This window comes from Tenebrio molitor, chromosome 8 (genome assembly GCF_963966145.1).
Source record: "Tenebrio molitor chromosome 8, icTenMoli1.1, whole genome shotgun sequence".
In the NCBI taxonomy this organism is placed as follows: Eukaryota; Metazoa; Arthropoda; class Insecta; order Coleoptera; family Tenebrionidae; genus Tenebrio; species Tenebrio molitor.
This window is the reverse complement of record NC_091053.1, coordinates 2,308,375-2,331,565: the sequence shown is the minus strand read 5'-3', so window position 1 is coordinate 2,331,565 and position 23,191 is coordinate 2,308,375. Positions and strand designations below refer to the sequence as shown.

The 23,191-nt window shown below is 38.5% G+C and overlaps 2 protein-coding genes across 13 annotated transcripts in view; one reads left to right on the top strand and one right to left on the bottom strand.

Annotated features, from left to right (window-relative positions):
* Nucleotides 1–23,191, bottom strand: part of LOC138136649 (GTPase-activating Rap/Ran-GAP domain-like protein 3) — a 119,042-nt gene that overhangs the window by 28,444 nt on the left and 67,407 nt on the right. The window contains exons 1-2 of one of the 12 annotated variants that reach the window (XM_069055907.1): nt 15,504–15,608; nt 9,417–9,725 (exon numbers count right to left, since the gene is read on the bottom strand). The exons of 4 other annotated variants lie outside the window; for them this stretch is intronic. In XM_069055907.1, the coding sequence (XP_068912008.1) occupies nt 9,417–9,583 (167 nt within the window). In that variant the 5' untranslated portion in view covers nt 9,584–9,725; nt 15,504–15,608. Of the gene's footprint in view, nt 1–1,648; nt 2,093–9,416; nt 9,726–15,272; nt 15,609–23,191 lie in introns of those variants that run through there. 7 more of the 12 variants (XM_069055911.1, XM_069055906.1, XM_069055913.1 and 4 more) reach the window with 7 other exon arrangements.
* LOC138136659 (B1 protein-like) lies at nt 21,983–22,645 on the top strand. The gene is made up of 2 exons (XM_069055929.1): nt 21,983–22,191; nt 22,241–22,645. Exons 1-2 carry the CDS (start codon nt 22,141–22,143, stop codon nt 22,571–22,573), a joined length of 384 nt encoding a protein of 127 aa, XP_068912030.1. The 5' UTR covers nt 21,983–22,140; the 3' UTR covers nt 22,574–22,645.

Below are 23,191 nucleotides of genomic sequence, written 5' to 3'. Positions count from 1 at the left end.
CCACGTAGCTCGATTATTAAAACCGCAACAATTTTACCAAAAGTTGGACCAAACATTTTTGATTTCGGTTTTGTTCATCATCAGGATTGCTTTTATCGTGATTTAAAAATCTGCAACACATTTTTCGTTGCTCTGAAATCGTTTCTGAAATGCAATTCTTTATTATAATAATATTGTAAAATAATTACAATAAAATCGATTTTATTTCAAGAACTGTGTTAACTAACCAATTACTATTATTATTATACCAAAATAAAATACATAAAATAAACAGGATGCTCTCTTATTTATATTATAAAAGTACATACATAAATAAATTCCTACATCAAGAAACCTAATTGTTTCCTCTTGAATAACAAAATTGAAATATTTTACATAAATTATTCTGTCTTGTAGTAGAGCTACCTAATGAAAAATGTTTTTAAATCTATAAAATCGCATCAAATGAAAATCCTGAGACGTTTTGTACCACTTGGACGAATTTCTATTACACAACTGAATGCAACAAAATTTAAATGTATGAACAGGAAATAGCTAAGAAATTTGTACATCGGAGGAAATGGAAAATCTAGTACATCATAATTGTATTGACAATTCTCCTTTCACGCTTGTTATTTACGAAATGAGTGCGAGAAGAGATTTTTCGCGCATGAGCGCATGATTTGAGGCACGAGCGACGAACGAGCGAGTGCTTCATTTGCGCCAATGTTCGTACAATATTTTTTGAAACGAACATTATCTCTGATTTGTTGAACTGGATGGCGCTTGTCCATGCGCTCAGTAGAATTAACAGTGATTTATTTTTACTCTTTCGAAATTTTCATCATCCAAATTGGAGAAATGGCGTTTTATAAATCAGAGTTTATTATTATCAAGTGAAATTATTTTTAGAACTAGTGCTTTAAAATCATCCAAAAAGCATTCGCACTAGTGTGAGAACGTCGATTTTCCGCACTAGTGATTCAAAATGGCCTGCGACCGCATATACTCCGCAAACATCGATTTCCCGCACTACTGTGCGGTCGCGAAATGTCATTTTGAAGGTAGTAAGTTTAAAAAATCTATTACCAACCATTAAAGCATAAATCGCACACCGAACGGGTTCAAAGTGCTTTATTTTAATAGCATTACAACCGAGGGTTTGACTCAAAAAGTTGTGGAAAAAGACCCACTCAGAGTTAATTGTCAGCTATTTTTCTCAACTTGTTGAATACTGTTCCCCTTCTCCCTTTTCCGTATCTACCGCAACCCCTCTGAAAGAAATCCTCCGACAAATCTGCGACTCGAAAGTAACTACCTAAATATAACTAACTTATTTAAAACTGGAACAAACGTTTGCTATTTCCGCCCCGTGAATCTTACAATCTTCGTGTAAACTCCGAGACGTCTTTGTTTATCAGAACAACTTCACATGAAACAAATCTGTTTTAAAACAACCGTAACGATCCGAAACATAACACGCACAATGCAAATTCGTTTTGTGCAGCAATTTTCAGTACAAAAGAGTCACTGTTTACACAGAATAATTGAGGGCTCGCTGAAAAAGCGTTTCCACGTCGTGCGTTGTCGGATTGGTCATTTCAACCCTTCCAGGTTATGATTTTATGACTTTTTTACTCTAATCAGGCGTAATAAATCGATAGGTTACCTTTCCTGTTGAGTCAGTCGAAACATCTAACGGAAATACCAACACAACACACTTATCGTATCATTGATAACACCTTCCAGATGCACTACTTTATCGAAATGTATTTGCGTACAGGGAATTGATGCTTCCAACAGATGTTAATTTGTTTTGGGTCGACGCTGAAGAATAAACAAGCCGAACACAATAATGTTTTTCCAGTGCAGGATTTTTTAATATCGCTTTCACCGGTATCGATAAACAAATTATCAAAAACGACATCCTGTTTAGGGCTCAGGGAAATGTGTCAGAGCTACGAAGTCATTTAAAACGTGATGTAAGAATTGGTGTGTCTTTAACAATCACGGTAATGAGGTGAAAAGAAAAGATCAAATTATTCTGAGGTAGAGCAGCGGCAGCGGCCATCTCACGTGCTCTGTCAGTTGCATACTTACGAAAATGAAAACTGTTTTTATTAAAAAAAAGTATGACAGTTAACAAAAGAAGAAACAGTCACGGAGTTCCGTATTTTAATTATCTATCAAATGAGACATGTCGCTGCAAGACAATTCCCAAAAAAAGATTATGTGTTTTTATTTAATTACAAATTAATTATTATACTTATTTAAAAAATAATTGGTCACCGACCTTCGTTTAGGTGTTTACTAACCAACCAAAAGACAAGTATTGCTTGAAAGTTGATTTTGTAGAAAAAATCCCGAAAAAAATAAACAATCGTAACCTTCTGGAGGAGCTTTCAGGTCGCGCAAGCGCCTCTAACATGACCTAACGACCACTACTAAGTTAGTACTAGGATCGACAGCTTTACATCTCCTCCAAAAGGTGGTAGTGATTTGAAAAAAACCTGATGATTTTAACGGGAAGCGAACCCGGGCGGTTTGGGTGATAAGCTGGTATTTAGCCCCTGGGTCATGACCACCTTCCCGTAAAACTTGTAGTATTTGGTATAAGCGCTACGTGAGAGGTCGGAACCTTTTAAGAAACGATTTGTTCTATTTAAAACGACTCTTTTGTGTTAATGTAAATGATTCACCTATTTTTAGTAATATTCATAAAATCGCCTGCATGTGGTAATTAGCGCTACTTCCTGAAATATGTATGTGACAACACACGCCCGCATAAAAAATAAATTACAATAAAATATGCCCGATCGATAAATTTCCACATCGTGCTGTTCCACATTAGTCCCCTCACAATAGATTTCATTTACATTTGGTCGCACTTAGCTCTTCACTGTGGAAAATGTTGCCGGGACATTTTTAATCCTGCTACAAAATTCGCATCGACGCGACCCAGTTGCTTCACACAATTAATTAAAATAACGTTCTTGCGTTCACCACCGTTACAGTTTGCAGTCGAACGGTTTTTCCTCAACCCGCCGAAATTTATCACACTAATGGTTTCAATTAATGGATGAATTTTCGCTAAATTGTTCCACTAACGGCGGCCTGAATCGACGCGATTTACTTGTTCAAGCGCATCACGTAACGATGTTTGTCTTGCACGTAAGAACGCGGAGGAACAGATGGTTCTTGTAAGGAAATCGCTGCAGTCGGAGATTTGTATGCAGAGGGGGCCGCCTGGAAGATGAACTCGTCTGAGAAATGTGCACAAGGTGCAGAAAAGTGAAAAATGAAAGGGTGCTCCATAAAAATTATTATTGGGGGTACGGCGTCCAGGCCGGATTAATAGTCATTACGAATGGTTGGATTATCTCATGGGCTATGAGTCACATCTGTGCAAACGACCAATATCGATTTTTCACTAATTTATTGCGCAGAAAGTTCCAAGGTCACAGCCCATGAGAGAATCCAACACCTCTACCAACTCGTCAAGCAATGATCTGATAATCGAACGCGGTTCTCTGGGGCCACCCATCCACAAATTAACCGCACGTAGCGTTGCTTAGGTTCTCCGCCGGACGATATTTACCGTTTTGAACGCATCTTTCGGCATCAAAAAATATCATAATGCTTCAATGCTCAAAAATCTTCTGTGATACTTAATTTTCTTTCGTCGTTTGTTCCAAAGAAAAACACTTTTAGCAGTTATTTGTACTAGAAAGGTTGTTCACAAAATACATTTTTTTACTTTTGCACCGTTTAATTAATAGAGTGTCCCGATTCTGCTCAAAGAGTGATGCTCCAATTAATTCTGCAAAGGACGCGGCTAGCAAGGTTCTAGTATTTTTTCCCTTTTGTTTATTATTGCGAGAACAAAGTAGTGAACGCAATTTACGCTGTGCAAAAAGTTTCTTTCACAACTGCAGTACAGAAAGAAATTGGGTCGCACAAAGAGGAACACGTCGTTATTTTGCAGTGTCCCAATTCATTCCGACACAAAACATAAACAATTTGCCATTCGATAAAAAGAAAACGTTTCGGGAAAAACCCAATTAGTAATTAGAGTTTATCGCCAATGAAATTTGCGTTTATGCTTTACTATTTTTCGACGTGCAACGGGATTGGCTAATTAACAATTTACCTAACGACCCGAAAGGATTTCGTTACCATTTCTGTCGAAACAACAAACGGTAGGTCTTCGCGTATTAATCTAAAACGCTCGTGAACTACATTTTTATTTTTGTGGTGTATCAACTTTTACGAGATTAAACCCGCAGCTTACGTTTTGTCTGTTTCGTAAATAGTTTATTTCGTATCGTCGAATAAAACTTCCAACGAGCATTTTAGTACGATTTACGTTTCTTAATATTTAGATCTGTGATTCTCGTGTATGATCCTTGCGGCCTACCCTTCCCAGTGTATTATCCTGCGCGCTCTCAACTTATTATTAAACATGAATTTGAGGTAGTTCAACTTATCACATCCTCTTATAATTTCATTTCGCGAGTTTGGATCTAATTCCGGAAACGTTCTCTCATCAGGTATTCCGTTTAATGCGTTTACGTCCTGCGCTTTCATCTAGTCCTGCGACTACTTCTGACAGCTTCCAGAAGAGTGTCGCCGCAGTCCCTGTAGTTTCATCTTCTGATCATGTGTCAAAGCTCAATTATAACAGCGCCTCCGTCTATGTGGACGAATTCACGATCCTTTTATGAGCGCAACCTAGTTTACTAATTGAGAGGCGTTGATTATAGTTATCTGATCAGACAAAGACGTCTTTCCCACGTGTCATCCCAATTAATTACTATTTGTCTCAAGCAGCGCCCCCGCAAGGAAATTTTACAAATTTTTACTCCCACTCAAAATTCAAATCGTTTGAAAAGCAGTTTACAACAACTGGAAGGAAGAGTTGTTTTTTTGTTTGAGCGTAGGGGCGGTCCTTCTGTTGGTACTAAAGATTGACTAATCGCAATGGACCTCTCGGTAACACTACGTATAAACGTTTAACATAACAAAACCGAGCATCGTGGCCAAGCGCCTAGCGCGCCGCTTTGTACTCGAGAGGTCCCGGGTTCTAATCCCGGGGCCGGCTGATCGGGTGTAGGTTTTTTTTCAGGGGTTTTTCCACACCATCACATAATGGTGTGGGTACAGGTCTCATATCAGAGATAAGGCGAATGCTGGGTAAGTATTCACCCCTCAGAACCTACCACCCGAATCTTCCCGTCAGTGTGGTTGAAGAGGCTCTGGAAAACCTCAGCAGTCCTCCCTCGGGGGGAATTAAAGATGTAAAATATCACCAAAAGCGACTAGAGAACCTCCCTAAGAAAACACACGCGATTCTGGACTCGCTGGTAAATCATCTTTAAACTATTTTCTGATTATCAGAATGCATTGAAGACGGTTTAGCTCGTTCATCAACCGTTGTTTCACTCGTAAACATTTTTTTCTACGTATTTTGTTGACGGATTATTTTGTTGTTGTTTGAGACAAGTTGCAGCAATATTTTTCTAGTGAGTGGCAGATCATTTAGGCAAGAGTTTGTTGGCAAAGCAGAGAGGGCGGAGCTTTAACTCTTGATCCGTCGGAACCAGCTGTACTCCTGGCTGCTTCCCCCGAAATTTGAAACTGAAAAGTGTAATTTGCCCCAAACAGTATTTTCCGAATCGATTTTAACCAAAGCGGTGATTTATTGCGGAGATAGAACATGTCTGCGATGTATCAAACTTCAACAAAGTGTTATTCGCAGGACGTGTTAGTCTGGGAAAAGTCGCGCTGTAGAGAATAACACCGAAACACACCCGAACTAATAAAATTGGAGTCACGAATCCAGTCTGTGTCAGTCGTAACGACCCCGTTATAAACTACCAACGATGCTGTTGGAGCAATTAATGTTGTAGACAATGCAATCATTCTTGTTCCAGCACAGATATCTCAGATGTCGAGTCATTACTGTATAATTATAAGAAGTAAATAGGGGAAGATATAGGTGCTTGGCACGAGAACGCCGCTTTAACGCGGCCAACCCCCGAATGTAAATGTATAAACGGGGGCTGTTACAGTCAAGGATATCGACCTATTTCGGGCAGTAAAATGCGATGTGTAGCGGAATTGGGGATGATTTGAAGCGGAGCTTTCACAAGCACGGGGATGCTTTTTTTTCATTAACTGACGGTTGAAGGTGCTGCTCACGTTCCTACCACTTTTATAAACTCAAAAAGAATTCTATTTGCCCAACACAGTGTATCACACACGTGAAAATTTTCAATATCATTTTATTTTGTTGTCTTTTGTTCTTTTTTCTTTTACCATTTCTCGTTTATCTTCTTTTGCCCTTTGTTATCTCAGTTTTTTTCTTAATGCGTATTATTCTTTTTGTAAGCTTTCTCCTTGTATCCTTCATATTCCCTCATATTCTCCTCCTCAATTATTCCTTTTCTTCCTCCTTGAGCCCTCAAAAACAAAATGATTAGTTCACACTCTTGTTCGTCGCAGGTACGTCTCAATTAGCGCGATCCTGCACGAGCTTTCAAACTGAAAGTTCACGCGATGACATTACCCGGCGAGCTTTTAACAATATTACGTCACGTTCCGCCATGCAGGTTTTAGCTTTGCGTGATTAACTCCATCGAGACATGTCAAAGCTCTTTCGCTGTCCTGACATAACCCAACACCTGGCTAAACTAGTATAATACAATTTTGTTATTCTCTTTGGGGCTGCAATACATCCACGCGTTAAATCCAAAACTCGGTTGCGCTTTAAGCTCGCACGTTTAATCGGTACATATTTCATCTAAATTTCATTCGAAATCTGTGATGTTGGCAAAACTGGATAGTGCTCGAAAGCTCGCTAGAAGAAAGCTCGATTGTACTTGACCCTCTCATTTCGAACGATCCCAAGCGTGAAGTTCTTGTAACGAGTTGCTTCGAGGAGGTCTCGCCAATAAAGAAATTTTGCTTAATTGTTATTTATTGGAGCTTGAAACCAATCGGAATTGAGAGGAGCTCGTTCCGATTGCTTCGGTGTGTTTTGTTCAAAACTGGAAACTAGGCAGTTTTGTGTATTCGTTCGTAGTAAAAAGGATGAATTTTATAATCCTTAATCCTGTTGGAACCTGCATGCAGCTGTTCCCATACTCGCCAACATTAAAAAAATTAAATACAACTGCGCTCATCAGAATTTAATATAATTATCCTTTTGGCTATCCGATTCGAATCAGTCGAAGCGCTTAATTTTAAAACTCCCAACTAGAGAGCTTAATCTGAAAAATTAATTTTCCGTAAGCTGAAACTGATTATTTGGAACAACAGAAACAATGTAAATAAATTAAGAGAGACTTAGTTCCAAGGAGTAAACGTCACGCGGCTGAAACTTTGTGGAAGTTGCGAAAACAGGGAAATTAGTGTTTGGTACATTTCTCTCGCTTTTCCAAGGAAATTGGTTCGGTTGCTTCGAAAACTATTTTCACGACAGTCTCAGTAGTGACATTTTTTGAAGTGAAAACTAACGAATTAGTTTATGCGACACGCTAAAATCGTCACGCGACACGCTCAAATCGTCGTCTGGCTCGCGCCTGCAAAAATCACCTTCATTTATTGATTTATAGATTCGATCAAGATTCTAATGGAGTTGTAAAAACAGTTTTCCATCATTCTGTTTTCGAATCCAACCGAAATTTTTGGTGTCCCACAAGGCTCTGCATCCGGCCCACTCTTATTCGCTCGAAATTATTCCACATCACTGTTTTTCATTTTTTATTTGATTTTCGCTCAGCAACTGCGTTGCTTGACAGGTTTAGCAATTTGTAGAGACCAGACCTTTCCAAACAAAGACATTCAGGTCGTTGCGGATAACCGGGGAAAGTTGGCGCCTTCGAGATAAGCGAGTGACGTTGTAATTTATTGGATTTAGCGTGCCACAAAGGTGTTAACAGTAAATAACAGTCATTAGTCAGTTCACCATGCGGATTAATTACAAGAATCTGCCTTTAAATTAATGTAACAACAAAGGGGGTAGCGGATGTGGCTAACGAAGGCAATCCTGCAGTGTGTTTGTCAACAAACATGACTTTTAGAAAGGGTTTGTACAAAGATGGAAATTGAATTAGCAATTTATGAGAGCGAGTTGATAATTGCGAAAGAGATATTTATTTTTGTTCTGGTTTGATTTCAATCCTCCCTTCTGAATTTGAGACACTGTATCCTGGTGCGTTTATTTTACGACGTGCCGATCCACCGCAATGAACAGGTGAGTGGGTAGTGCAAATGTTTGTCTAATTACTAGCAGCGGTACTATTTGTCTTGCACGCTATTGGTAAACAATACACTGAGCTTGCTCCATCTCCGCCAGCCCAAACTAATTTACGCCGGAGCGTCCCGTGTCCCCCAAGGCTCCACTCAGGGACCTCTATTGTTTCTATACAGGGAAAAATATTTAAAAAATTCTGTTACAAAATAAAATGACATTTATTTTTTGAGCTACAATTTTTTTAAATTGCTTTCAGTTTTCTACGTTGTCCTACAACCTCGTAGGTAAAATTTCAGCACATTTTCAAAATTCACCCTGTATATCATGTTTTATAAAATGTACGCCAATGCGAAGTAACCTATAGGAAATATGTTTCAAAACAAGGAAACCGCATTGGTGTACGTTTTATAAAATATGATATACAGGGTGTTGTTTTAAAATGTGCCGAAATTTTACCTACGAGGTTGTTTGACAACGTAGAAGACTAAAAGCAATTAAAAAAAATTGTAGCTCAAAAAATAATTGTCATTGTATGTACTTTCTAGATCGCAGACGCGATATCTTCTGGCGAATTATTGTTCGCCAATCGATTTTGAAGAATCTGACGGTGAAGAAAATTGAGCAACTCGCAAGGACCATCTGGGTGATGAGCCCAAAGTTGTTTGTCAAGCGGAATTGTTCATATTGTTTATTCATTAAACCATTACGCTCATATTAAGTGGATACAAACAAAACAAACGAAAAATTCTCGTTTATTACAATAGATAATGGTCTTCTGCGGTGCGTGGGCGGGGGACTCGCCCATGGCTAAAATGTTTACGTTCCAACTTAATTACTTTGCTATTTACACTTGTCTGTCAGTCACTGGCCCAGCCAAAAAATTCCTTCTGCACGACATAAACAATTGTAGCGATAACAGCACCAGTCGTAAAAAAATAAAATAAAAAAATTGTTTTGTTTGTTGGCAAGTGCAGTTTGTGTTGGAGTTGAAATATTTACACTCGAGCTTTGAGGATCAGCATGAAAACAAGCGAGGAATTGTTTACAGAATTTTTATGGAGCACTTTGCGACCGATGAAGTGGACTGTGTACATTTGGGTCGATATCTAGAGTGTTGTGATCGAACCGCCATAAGAAACAAAGAATTGTCGTTGTGTTTTGTAAATGTTACCCTCCTTACATGGCACTGCTGGCGCGCCTGTGGAAGAGCTTGAAGGCGCTGACATCCCTCGGCGACTTGCTCCTAAAGCTGGCGACGCACACGCTTTTGGAGCGGTCTCTCGCGGCAGCGTCTTCTGTCCTTTCACCTCTTAATCTCTGGACAAGCCGCATGTCCAGACACAGCATGCTAGTCCTCCCAGGCGACCATCAATCACTCTCCCGCCGCACTATTTTTCTTCGGGCATCTTACAATACACCGGAGTCGATCGGGTCGCGCACACATTCACTCCGGCCGCTATTAATCACCCGGATTCCGAGCCTCAGACGCCTATTTAAACAGCTGATTGTGTTAGGCGAGCGCCGATCACTCTGGATTAGATAGGTTGCAAAGAAATGGTGCGTAATAGAAGCGATAATAGAACCCGTCTGGCAATGGCCGATCGTCCTGCAGCGGTTATTTATCATTATTTAGGCAATACGGGGGAATTCCGATCACGCGAATTCACAATTAAGTTGGGACAGCTGTGACACGATCATGTTATAAATGGCGGGTCATTTCCACGAGAAAAGTGGGGTGATCGGAATTACCCCACTTTTCTCTGAATACGTAATAATTCAGCTAGCTGTGAAAGATGTGTTTGTGGAGAAGTAGAGATTTTTGTTTTAATAAGAAGCCTGACAAAGCATTTTATGATTCTGGATATTTCCAGCTCGAGAATATGTATTTCACGGAACGTCTAAATACTAAATAATTCGTGTTGTTGCGCGCGTGTCGCTAAAATAAATGAACGATCATTCTCGCCCACGTGTACCTTTTTGCAAGGATAATCTCTCCGAAGGGAATTTTTGCAGGAGCGCTTCGAACAATCACGCACATCCTGGCCACAAAGAACGGCCTGAGAGCACTTATTAATCAGAAACTTCGCTCATTAGCTGGGGCAATCATCATGAGAAATTAATTTGAGCGAGGCGTCTTGTCACACATTGTGCAAGGGAAATGACAAGTGGCTAGAATTAATTGGACCAAGAGCGATTGGGGAAGAGAAAAGCGGTACCAGGAAGGAGTACCAAGGCGAGTACGGACCAGCGTGCCGAAGCGACCAAAAACAGGCAGCATTTACGGACAAGCCATAAACCATTGTAAACCGTTGCAATTAAAAAGTGAAAAAAGTCGCTTGAAATTGTAATCCCTCTGAGCTGATTTATTTCGCCATCATCCCTCTCAACTGATTCAATTAAAGGATTGGGATGCACAATTAGAGAAAAGCTGAGAGGCGACAGGATAAGTAGCGCATCGAGATTCGCGTAGGATTTAAAGCAAAATTAATGGGAAAAATAATTAATACGAAATATGATTCAGACATTTCATTTCTTAATTCTGCGACTTAAAAGCATTGGAGCAATTTATCTAGGCTGTTGGAGCATTTACAAACTGTCACCTCTGACCTGCGTTTTTTGTGCCAATCAGACACCCACATTTTTTAATTTGTAATTGAGTTACTGCCTTAATTAAAAACTTCACCAAACTAAAACTGTCGCCGAAAGCTCTCTCCTCGAGAGATATTAATATTTTACAGTCGTTAATTCAAACAAAATGTGATGAAGAAGTTTTTAAGAGCAAAGGAAACGAATTGGATTCTCTCATGGGCTGTGACCTTGGAAATATCTGCGCGGCGGCGGAGCGATATATCAGTGAAAAATCTGTCAATGAAAACTGAAAACATCGACTACTTTTGAATTCAAATTCGTCCAAGGTGCACCGCGAAATATTTCAATTTCGCGTGACTTGCTATTGCTTCCGGTGCAAATGAACCGATTTGTATCAATCACAGTGTTGGAATTAACTCAAATGATTGCATAAAAGCTGTTGGATAAGCTGCCAGTTGCGCGAAGCTTTAGCTTTTTAGAAAAGCACTTTTCAAAGCTTTGTGTGTCAATGCTGCAACGACAACCACACATGTTTCATTCAGGCAACGTCAACATCATTGCTTAATTCGATTTAGCAAATCGGCAGCGTTTCCAAAGTCCGTTCGGGTGCACTGCAGGACTTTCAATAGTCTTATTATCGATCGAACAAGTGGTTAGTGTTGGGCAAACATTGTAAAAGGTGATAGTCGTGAGTGGAGTTGGCAGCCTTTCGAGTAAATTTCGTGTCCAATGAAAAAGGGGAAAATGCAATAGAAGTTGGTGCAGAAAATTCCAGGCGTTTTTAATGGTCGTCGTAATGTGATAAATGGTGCTCATTGTGATGAGATTTGCTAAAAAGGGAAATCGTTGCGATCTGAATTGTCCTCCGGATACGGAGGTAAACGTGATAAATCGACGCAGAATGGGGCGGATTATTTCGCAGGGGTTAACAGCCGGATCCTCCCTTAAATAGATTTTGCAGAAAAACTGCCGCCCAGTTAACACGATACAACACCCTGGGTGCAGTGTTGGGAGCCGCACCGTCCTGTCGCAATGAAATTTCGTCCTGGACGATTACGATTATTTCCTCGCCATACTGTCAGGATTACTACATCTGGTTTGTGTCGTTTTTGTGATTAGAATAATCGGGATTTGTTTAATAAATTTCCATTAGTGGGACGCATGTGGGACATTAAATTTTGCAACGTTACACCGCGTTTCAAGGATCGATTTCCGTTTAAATAAATTATCAACGAGCGTTCAGTTTAACTTGTCACCAAATAACCCAATATGGCTGTAATATGAGAATTCCACGATCCCGTGTCCTCTGATCCCAGATTACCAACGGATTAATTTACAAATTTCATTTATTGGACCTTATCTTTGTGTGTTGATGCGCCTGCTGTTTGTTTTGATATCAAAAAACTGTGTAAATGAAACCTTGGGGCTATCAAGTTCTACCAAGAATCTGTATTAGATCTAAACGGCTTGAAATCTGCTTAAAAGTCACCAAAAATGCTACAGCTAGACTGATGACCTTGGGCGGTGTGTCGGACCTCCATAAGAAAAAGCGTGCGCTTGAACGACTAAATCTGTAGACGAAACTTGTTTGTGAAAGTCTGTGTCGGCCCCGTTTAAACCAATTCTAATTGGAAAATGCCAGGACGAAGTGATAAGGATCGATACTTTATGACAAATGGAGAATCCATTTTATCTAAATCCTTTTACGATTGCACAGCTTAAAGGGATTTCACCCGTGTGGGGCTTCTGTTGGTCTCTGACTTTTCAAAACTGGTCTAATGATGATTCTTGTCCAGGACTAACGAATCCTTGTTGCAGCAAGGAAATTGAATTAAGAGAGAGTCGTTTCGTTTTGTTTGTTTTCTCTGACCAAGAAGAAAAATTAGCAGAGAATTGTTTTTCCGTTGTGTTTTTTATTTAAACTGCTCTCGCGATCATACCATGTGACTTTGTTTTGGCGCGGTGACTCGTCTCGACGAACCGACTATAGTAGATAATTATCTCTGTAATTTTCGGGGACAAGCTAGTGTGGTAATTATTGCGTTATCACAGTGTAGCAGATAGTTAATTAACTTGGACAGCGCAGACAATGTGATTTAAAGTGCACAATGAAATTGTAATTCGCGCTCATGTTTTATTTCGTGGAAAGTGGAAATTTTAGAGCGAGTTAGAGCTTCATTAGCTGGCCAGAGCTTTTTGTAGTTTTGTTTGTTCGTAGTGAACAGCAGGCCAACGATAATAGCTAAAGAGAAGTGAGAGGCAGCTGTGGCAAAATCGGGCCATCAAAGAGAAAAACTAGGAGAAAAAGGAGGAAACTTTTTATGCAACGAGTGAGAGAATTTATCAAGGATTTCAAGTAATACTTGTCTGGATCAGCTCTCAAAAGAATTCCAAGCAACACATTACATAGTTATGTTTTTTTTTTTTTGGTCAAACGAGAAGCTATTAGTGTCCTGAAAAATGAAAATGTATCACATTGCTTGTTGGAAAGCTTTCAAACGCGTGCAGTGTAAGCTTTTGGTCCCCAGGGCCACGTGTTCACATGTTTGTGGAAAAAAAACGCAAATAATGCGGTGTCACAAATTGAAAATTGGATCGACAGCTCTTTTGAAGCAGGATCGTTGGGAGAATGAAACAACCACAAAAATATGAAGGAACAGCACAAAATTGGTTTGAATACAATTTTCCGAGGACGATTTTTACAAAATAAGAATTAACAGAGACGAGAAGTAAATAGGAGTGTCTGATATGTTGGAAATATTCGAATTTTGCGTTGTTTACGCGATACAGACGTTTTAGCACTTTGTCTGTCTGTTTGGCTCAGGTTCACTCAAAAACTAACATATCGGTTCTCTTTAAGCCAAGTTTGTGGGAAAAGCAAGACTTCTGATTGTGTTTTGCACTTTGTTTTATCGCGATAGGACGTCAAGGAGCTACGCTGTAGCGATAAATCTTTGTCGAGTGTATCGCAGTGGATGTAGATCCGCTACTTTCAACGGCGTTTTAAAAATAGTTTAGATGGACGTACATCCGTTTTTGACATATTGTTTATTACTAATAGCCTAAGGTACGATTATGTGGCTTTGGAAAAATTTTCAAACAAAAATTCTACTTGATACTGATGTCATTAAAGCACGCGAGCAAAATGCTGGAAAAAGTTGTTTTCAAAATATTATTTTTGAATAATAACAAATTGTTTTACATTTTCAGAATGTCATTATTCTTAAGTTTTAAAATGACATTCGAGCCAGGTTTGCAGCTTTTGCAAATTTCTAAGAAATAACGTCAGCAAACTTTACAATTCAGGAAGCGGAATTGCATCGTTGCAATTTCCGTTCACCCCACACTACTTTGACAGATGTAGATGCTGTCAAAGCAACGTTCTTTCCTTTCTCCACAAGACTTTCCTAATAAATTTTCTAATTTTTCTCTACAAACATTTTCCCGACGAGATTATTTCCAACTTCATAACTACACTTGCACGGATTTCTTCATTTTTACAATTTTGCAGTCGCTTCTAATAAGCAACTTGTGCCCTTAAGACTGGCGAAACTTTCGGTTTTATTAAAAAACATTTTTAAAAAGTACTTTCTTCTCAACTATGAAAGATATATTGAAAACAAAAGTTGAGGCAATCACAGATGTGATATTTTGTTTGTCTTTCCTGGATTCGTTCATTTAAAAATATGTATATATACAGGGTGTTAGTAAATGGTTGGGAAATAATTTCAGGGTAAACTCCTTACGAAAAATGTGGCTTAAAACCTAAATAAAGTTTTTCGCTAAAATGAGTAGTTTTCTCAAAAAAAGAAAAAAAGAAAAATAAACGCATTCTGGCATATCCGTATTTTTTTTAAATACTACGGTTAAAAAAAAAATTAAACGTGGAAAGTTGAATTTTTTAACGTATGTCAAAATTCAAAACTAATGCGATTTTAGGCAAATGAACTAATTAGAGAAATTCTCCAACAGTGGACTACATTTTATTTTTTGAGAAAACTACGCATTTTAACGAAAAACTTTATTTAGGTTTTAAGCCACATTTTTCGTAAGGAGTTCACCCTGAAATTTATTCCCAACCATTTACTAACACCCTGTATATTCTCATAATTTAAGCCTATGCTATGGTACCAAGCGAAAAATGTATCTGAATCTAGCTGTCTTACTAAAACAACTTCTAAGAATAGAAAAACACTTAAATAAATGTAATTTGAAAAATTGTGTTTGTTTAGAATAAAATCAGAAATAAATTGAGTGTTTTTATAACTTCCTCAAGCAATTCAGTTTCTCTTATGACCCGCAAAATATTTAATGAAATACAAAAATGTAGGTTTACAGCTTCCATTTTACTGGAAACTTATCTGTAAACTATGCATAAAAATAGGCTTCGATAAAACTTCTATTTAGCTCGAGTAAACACACACGTTGGCTAAATTTTATTACCCACCTATGAATAAATCCCACCGACCGTCCACTTTAAGGCAACTTAAAAAATCTCTCACATCAAATCTGCTACTTAAACATTGACTTAAGCCGTTGTCGCAGCCCCGAAACTTTCTTAACGAGCAACATTAATTTGCCGGCACCATTTCTTCGCGTCAAAAACCTACCCAACCAATTAAAACTTAGAGCCCTCCGCGAGCATACTTCTCTAAACTATCCCGGCGCTATAACTCACCCCGCACCTTGGTAGCTCACACTGCAGCTCAAGCACTTGCAGGCTGTCGACCTTTAACCCGTAAAGCTGAGCTTCAACTGAATCGGCTGAAGCTTTCGCGCGCTTTCATATGTCGGACAATCTTCAAATGTGGCGCATGCGGCGCAGGAGTGGGGAGCGCATCAGGTGGCAATGCGGTCGTGGTTTGTTTTGTTCTTCAGGCAGTGCTAATTATTGTGTAAGGAGAGCTTTATGGAAGCAAGTCCCTCGTTACTTGGTTGCATAAAAGTGAATTAAACTGTTGCGAGCTTTTGTCCAGGGGAATGCTAGGTTGGAAGTTTTCATTCAAAATTCCAAATAAATCTACGCCCACAAAGATCTAAATGTCAGGATGTGAAACGGTTTTCCTAGAAATGAATTTTTAACAGCGTCGTGAGCTTAAAGTCTTCCGGACTAGAGCCAGCAATTTTTTCTTGGTCCACGAATTTACATACTTCCAAAAAGTTTATTTCCATTTTTCCTGTCACTTCTAATATTTCTTGTCCAAAATAGACGTGGAAGCAGTTTTGTAATTAAAATCCTTATTGTCCTGGCAAAGTTTTTTAATCTCATTTTTATGTCCCTGTAATGATGATTTCAACTTTTGCTTGTCTGTGTCAGCAATGGAAATTTGTTAAAATTAGTTTTGCTACAAATTCAAACAAAATTCTCCGGAAAGCTCTCATGTGTTCTCAAAGGGCGCGGTAATTTATTAACGGGACTGGATGGGATTTGTGACTTTTTGGAAGAAGGAGAAAAATCTCAGTTAATTCAGCGCCAACAAATTTAATCAATTTAATTAAATGTTTCGGGATTTGTTTGGAGTTGAGTGAAGTTTGGAGAAAAAGCGGGATAATAACAGGAGCTTTCATTTGAGGTGGATTTTTCCGCTACATTTCGATCAACCAACAATTTGTTTATTACGTGCTTTCGGTAACAAACACTTTTGTATTTTTCAGATCACATTTTGCTTTGTGAAAATTCCTATTCTGCGTGGAACGTGTTGAAATCTGGGGAATAGTTTTTTGTTTGTTGTAACAGTAAGGCAACTGCATTCCGAATGCAAAGAATGTAACCTGGAAACGCCAGAGCGGAAGGAAATAGCTCACATTTTAGACTTTGTAAAGCAAAAAATGTGGTTATTTGTGAACAGACTTGCAAGTTTTAAAAAATTAAATCAATAGTTTTTTTTTTGTGGCACACTTTTAACTATTCTCGAGACCTGTCTTAAAATTGTCTCGAGAGGAAATTCGATTTGCAATAAAGTTCAAGAACAATTTGTTTGTTCAGTTTATGCGAGCGTGAATATGGTTTCAAACTTGAATTGGATTATGCGGTGTAAACAATCAGGCAAGTTTTGGGTGAAACATTAATTTGTTTTACCGAAACTTATTGTTATTATCATTGTGTCGCAATAATTTAATAGTTATTTGTGTATCAATACCAAAAAGTGCATCTTTTTCGCCTGAGTTTGAGTTTTCTGGCCGAGGCGCAGCCGAGGCTTCCAACAGACAAGGACAAAAGGCACTTTTTGGCCGAGGTGCACATTACATTTTTTAAATATTTCATTGGAAAAATTACAAATTTATTTTGTATCTACCTTTTTCAAATAGATAAATATTTTATCAATACATAATAACTCTTCAACGCGTTCCGATTTGTGCGGAAGAGACGGGAGAGAGGGAAAGACTAGTGGAAAAAAAGAAGAGAGGATGGATTTTGGTGAAAGAGTCCCGAATAGTGGAGTTGAAAGTGTTTAATATAATTATAGAAACTATCTTCTATTTTTGTATCTTAGGAAAGAAGATAAAGGAGTAATGTTCCTGTTGTTTATTTAGGAAAGTGTGTTTAGGAAAAAGAAGAGCATGTTATCTCAACATGTAAACCAAGTCAGACGATTCCTTAGAAGAAGAAGAAGAGTGTGGTAACCTTAATATGTCAACCAGATCAGAAAAGAAACTCTTCGAAACCGAGAAGAATTCAAAAAGAAGAGTCTTCTGAGACGACATTAAATTTGCTGTCATTTATATGAAAGGAACGATGGAAAGAAGAAAGAAAGGAAAGGCGGAAGGCAGAAAGAAAGGAGAGAAGGAACTGAAGGAAGGAAGGAAGGAAGGAAGGAGGGAAGGAAGAAATGAAGGAAAGATGGATGGATGGAAGGAAGAAAGGAAGAAAGACAGGAAGGAAGGAAGGATTGAAGGGGGAAAGAAGGAAGGAAGGGAGGAACGAAGGAAGGAAGGGAGGAAGGAAGGAAGGAAGGAAGGAAGGAAGGAAGGAAGGAAGGAAGGAAGGAAGGGAGACAAAAAGAAAGGAAGGCAGATCAGAAAGGAAACTCTTCGAGACCGAGAAGAATACACAAAGAAGAGTCTCCCGAGACGACGTTAAATTTGCTGTCATTTATATGAAAGGAACGATGGAAAGAAGAAACAAAGGAAAGACGGAAGGAAGAAAGAAAAGGAGAGAAGGAACTGAAGGAAGGAAGGAAGGAGGGAAGGAAGAAATGAAGGAAAGATGGATGGATGGAAGGAAGAAAGGAAGATTGCAGGAAGGGAGGAAAGAATGAAGGAGGCAAGAAGAAAGTAAGGGAGGAAGGAACGAAGGAAGGAAGGGAGGAAGGAAGAAAGGCAAAAAGAAAGGAAACTCTTTGAGACCGAGAAGAATACAAAAAGAAGAGTCTTCTGAGACGACGTTAAATTTGCTGTAATTTATACGAAAGGAACGATGGAAAAAAGAAAGAAAGGAAAGACGGACGGAAGAAAGAAAGGAGAGAAGGAACTGAAGGAAGGAAGGAAAGGGGAAGGAAGAAATGAAGGAAAGAGGGATGGATGGATGGAAGGAAGGAAGGAAGCAAGGCAAAGAGAAAGGAAGGCAGAGAGAAAGCAAGAAAAAAAGAATGGCGGGAAGAAAAGTAGGAAGAACAAACTTCTAAGTTTTGGTTTTGATGGAGATGGTTTTATAGAAGGGGGTGTCAACGCCAACGCCATTTTGGGCATTATCAAGAAGATTTTGTGCCGGATCATAACGAGATGGTTATTATGAATTGGTTTTTAATATCTTAGTGTCTAAGTATCTGAGACGATATCTGAACGGTGGAAACAATTATTTTATTCAATTTACATTGTGAATTTTATACCTTAATACTGGAATTTAGATTGGCCAGGAAAAGAGAAATGATTTGCCTGCTATGAAACTACACAATGAGGGTGTCATCAAGATGGCGGAGGTACACTTTGGCTTTAAATCGGAAGATTCCAGAGTTATGCCTTCAAAGAATTTCATGAATATTTTAGCAACGACTGAAGAGACTGAAGTGCTACACGATTGTTTGCAAGATTCATCACTGGCAAGACAGTGTACAAAATAATAATTTGAAAGAAACGATTGGAATTATGTGCCAGAACAAAGACACGGAAAAAGACAAAAATAATTATTGGTTGTTATCGACACAAGAAAATTCTTCTTTTTGGATGATTACATAAGTCCGGCCTGAATACCGTGGCACTTGTTTCCTGAATACATCATAATAACAGTTTTGCTTTGTATACATTCTCTGCGTTCTAAGATAGTTGGAGCTCGAAAACTTATGCATCCATTTCTGCTTGTTGCCGGCTTTGATAAGGAGCGGCGTCATATTTGATCACCTGCGGTAAGTTCTTCCAGAAACACGAGATTATTATCGATCTTCCCCGGTCTAGCTAGATTTAATTCAATTTCTCGTTGCATGGAAAGGGATAGTGCTGCACAAACAATTTGTATTTGACTAAGCAGGGGACACTGCGGCTTTGTAATTCCAAATCACTTAATTTATTGTGAATTGCTAGTCTCGCATCTCTTCAACCAGAAAAAGAATAAAACCCCTACTGCAGATGCACAATTTAAAAATGCATCCCAGCGCAAATTATCTCAAACTATTTCCTTCTTACCAAAAAATTTGTATGTAGTGATTTGATTTATAAAATATTTCTCGAACCTCAAAACCTATAAAACAAATCTTTAAATATTTCATCAAAAAAAAATAACTAGATTTTTACAATGTTACTCTTGCTACAACTTTTCCTGGTTGGTGCAAGGAAATCCTACTCGAATAGCTGCTATAGTATTGATTCGAATTCACTGGTTTACTACTGGGTGACCTCATACATGACGTCACCATTTTACAAATGTGTAAACTTCTGAAAGCTGCCACCAGAGCTCGCCACATTTCGTCTAGTTCTGAAATCGATACAGGCGCGGTAAAGGATTCTGCTTGCGCTGAAAACGGTTTGGAACTGAGCTGAAGTGGCTTCTGAAATTTCAAATGTAGGGTTCGCTGTTATCGACTGTAATTTTTTGTGCAGGTGACTCACCCCTTTTATCACTTAAAAAAATTCATAGCTTTCCTGCAAAAGTGATCAAGAAGACAATAAAGAATATAAAAAAATGAATAAAAGAATGAAATATTATTATTATTATCACCACATATATTATATTGTAAAATGTATTTGAAGACATCTTTACTTTAACGAGACATTTTTTATTTAATAATATTGGGTGACTGTTAATGATTGAAATTATTTTTGTTCGGTTGGCAATACATTTACGATTTTATGTTGGTACACTTGATTGTCAAATTCAAATATGACAGCTCAAAAGTCAAAATAAATCAAATTGTCATTATTTATTTCTAGAATCTTAACCTAGAAAGCGAATCAACAGACAACTCTTTGACAAATGACTAGGCGTACCAATTATTCGGGAGTGCCAACCTACTAAATTTGTCTGAATGATTAAAAGTCTCCCGGTCGATGTTTTCTAATAGCAAAAGAAAAGATATTTAATGGAAACATAAAACACACAAAAGTTTGCGCGATTTTTCTGTTTGATTTACATGACATTTTAGCCAGGGGCGGCTGGTACCGGGGGCACAAAAGATGATGGAAAATAAATTTTCATTATGTCCGCCAAGAAGTACAAAAATTAATTTCTTTGTTACTGTAAATGTTAGATAAAACCACTGGAAGTCGAGACCCGTCTTCGTTTAAAACCATCTAAAAATGACACCAACCGCCACTGATTTTAACACAGGTTAAACAATCGCTTAACCTCTGATTGATTGATAATTTACGGCGTATAAAACTATTCTCTCTGTGCAGTGCAATTAGAGACATCAGAACAGAAAATGAAGCTTTTTATCTGTCTTGTCGTGGTTTCTTTGGTGGCCGCGACCCGCGTAGGTACTCGTGTTAATCATCAACGCCTCGTAAATGTGTTGTCTTCCAGGGTGATACACCTGGAGAGAAGGTGAGGAAGTACAGCGCCGCTTGCCAGAGCGAGTCCGGATCCGGAGTGTCAGAAGAAAGTCGCAACAGGGTCCGCAACCACGAGTACATAGACGATCCCACACTGAGAGAGCATGCGTTCTGCATGCTCAAGAAAGCCGGATTTATTGACAGCAACGGTGATTTCCAGGTGGAAATTATTAAAACGAAATTGACGGAAAACTCGGATCATCCGGAAAATGTAGAGCAGTTGGTGGAAAAATGCGCTGTCAAGAAGGACAGTCCGCAATTGACGTCTGCCAAGTTTGTTAGGTGCTTGCACGAAAACCGCGCCTCCTAGTTTGGTTTGTTACATTCTGTTAGAAATTTTTATTAAACAATAAATTTTTCGAAAGAAGCCGAAATGTGGTATTAATTAATAATAGAGAAAATGTAACGGGTGTTCATTTAAATTTATCCACAAAGTAGTCGTTGAAGAGTCGATTGTGAACGCACCACGAGTTACAGATCATTACGAATCAGCTGACTAACCTCACTTTTTACGTTGCTTGAGTTTTTACTTTGCGGACTGACGAGTAGTGCGTTCACAATCGACTCTTCAACGTCCACTTTGTCGATAAATTTAAAAAAAATTTCAATGAACACCCGATATGAGAGAAATTTGAAGCTTTTAAAGACGCAATTCTTTTGTAAAAACTATTTTGAACTAATTTTCTAAAAATCTCTAGAATTTGGTTTTGATTGGTTTTTGGTAATCAATACATGAAGACATAATTGAAAACATTACTGGTTCGTTTGTTGACAAACTTGTTCAGTCATTGATATCTCTTATCACTGGCATTTTTTAAAAAGAAACATTGTACAGGGTGATTTTGAAAGTTGTGCAGAAATTTTAACCACAAGCTACAGGCTTCATGTAGAACTCGGAAAAAATATTTAAAAAATTCTATGTCAAAAAATAAAATGACATTTATTTTTTGAGCTACAATTTTTTAAATATTTTTTCCGAGTTCTACATGAAGCCAGTAGCTTGTGGTTAAAATTTCTGCACAACTTTCAAAATCATCCTGTATAATAATCTCATCGCTAATTTGTTTTTTACGATCGAATGGAAACATATTTATTACACATTATATAACAATCCTGACCACTAAAATCTTATCCAACTGCAATCTCATGGTCAACAACAATTCTTACTTGTTGAGTTACGCCACAAATGAATCTTGCCGTCTGGAAATCCATAACCTCTTGAACTTTACTAGTTTCTCACGTGAATCACTATTTCTACCGTTTATAAAAACCAATCAGAATCTCTCCACGTGTCAGTTCCTTCAAGCAACCGTGAAACACCAGATCAGAAAATGAAGGTCCTTCTCTGCCTAATCGTCGTCGCTTTGGTCGCGGCAGCTTATGTGAGTACTGTGAAGCCTCTTTAACACTTCTTGAACCTGTTTCATTCAGGCCGAGACACCTCTCCAAAAAGTGAGAAAGCACAGCGACGCCTGCAAGCGCGAATCTGGAGTATCGGATGACGTCCTCGCCAGAGCTCGCAAAGGTGAGAAAGTGGACGATCCCAAACTGAGAGACCACGGGGTCTGCATCCTTAAGAAGTCCGGATTCCTTGACGACAACGGCGACTTCCAAGTGGAGACCATCAGGGCGAAATTGAAGGAAAACGCGGACCATCCAGAGAAGGTCGATGACTTGGTTGCCAAATGCGCCGTCAAGAAGGACACTCCACAGGAGTCGACGCACAGTTTCTTTAGGTGTTTGCATGAGAATCACTTGTCGTAGTTTAATTCGTACGATTATATCACAATTAAATTGAAATTATCGCTAGAATAAATGTTTACAAAGGAATCGAAACGTTGTGTTTGTTTTGCGACGTTTTCTGACAAGGTTCAACGATTTTATGAGATAAAGACAACTAATTAATTAATCAATTCGCTCTCTGTGTTCGGGAAACACCCCCGAAAGCTCTGTCTTGCTCACACACGTGAATGGTGAATCATTCGTTTTCAAAACACGATTCCATCACCTCCGCTTGCGACACAGGTGCGTTCCTTGCACTATTTTTCCTATAATATTTATTTCTTGATATGAATGATGTTGAGACAGTCCTTTTAAATACATAATCAGCATCGGACTTTATAGGCAATTTTTTCATATTCGATATACATATACAGGGTGTCTCAAAAATGGCGCCCAATCTTTTGAGGGGTTAAACTATTTGAAGAGTTGAGTTCAATTTCGTTGTAAATTTTTTTTCCATTGGATACTTTCCAAGTTATACACATTTTAAAATAAGCAAACTTGGCAACATCGGTTTGGTTGATTGTGCAACCAAACCAATTCTCCTTTGAGGTCAATGTTGCCACTGTTCTTTTAGCGTATTTTAGTAGGTCATTACTC

Bases quoted from the DNA above. Each gene is read 5' to 3' on its own strand.
- LOC138136659 (XM_069055929.1), top strand. From the start codon at position 22,141: ATGAAGGTCCTTCTCTGCCTAATCGTCGTCGCTTTGGTCGCGGCAGCT. The intron at 22,192-22,240 runs GTGAGTACTGTG...TGTTTCATTCAG, and splicing joins CTTTGGTCGCGGCAGCTTAT to GCCGAGACACCTCTCCAAAA.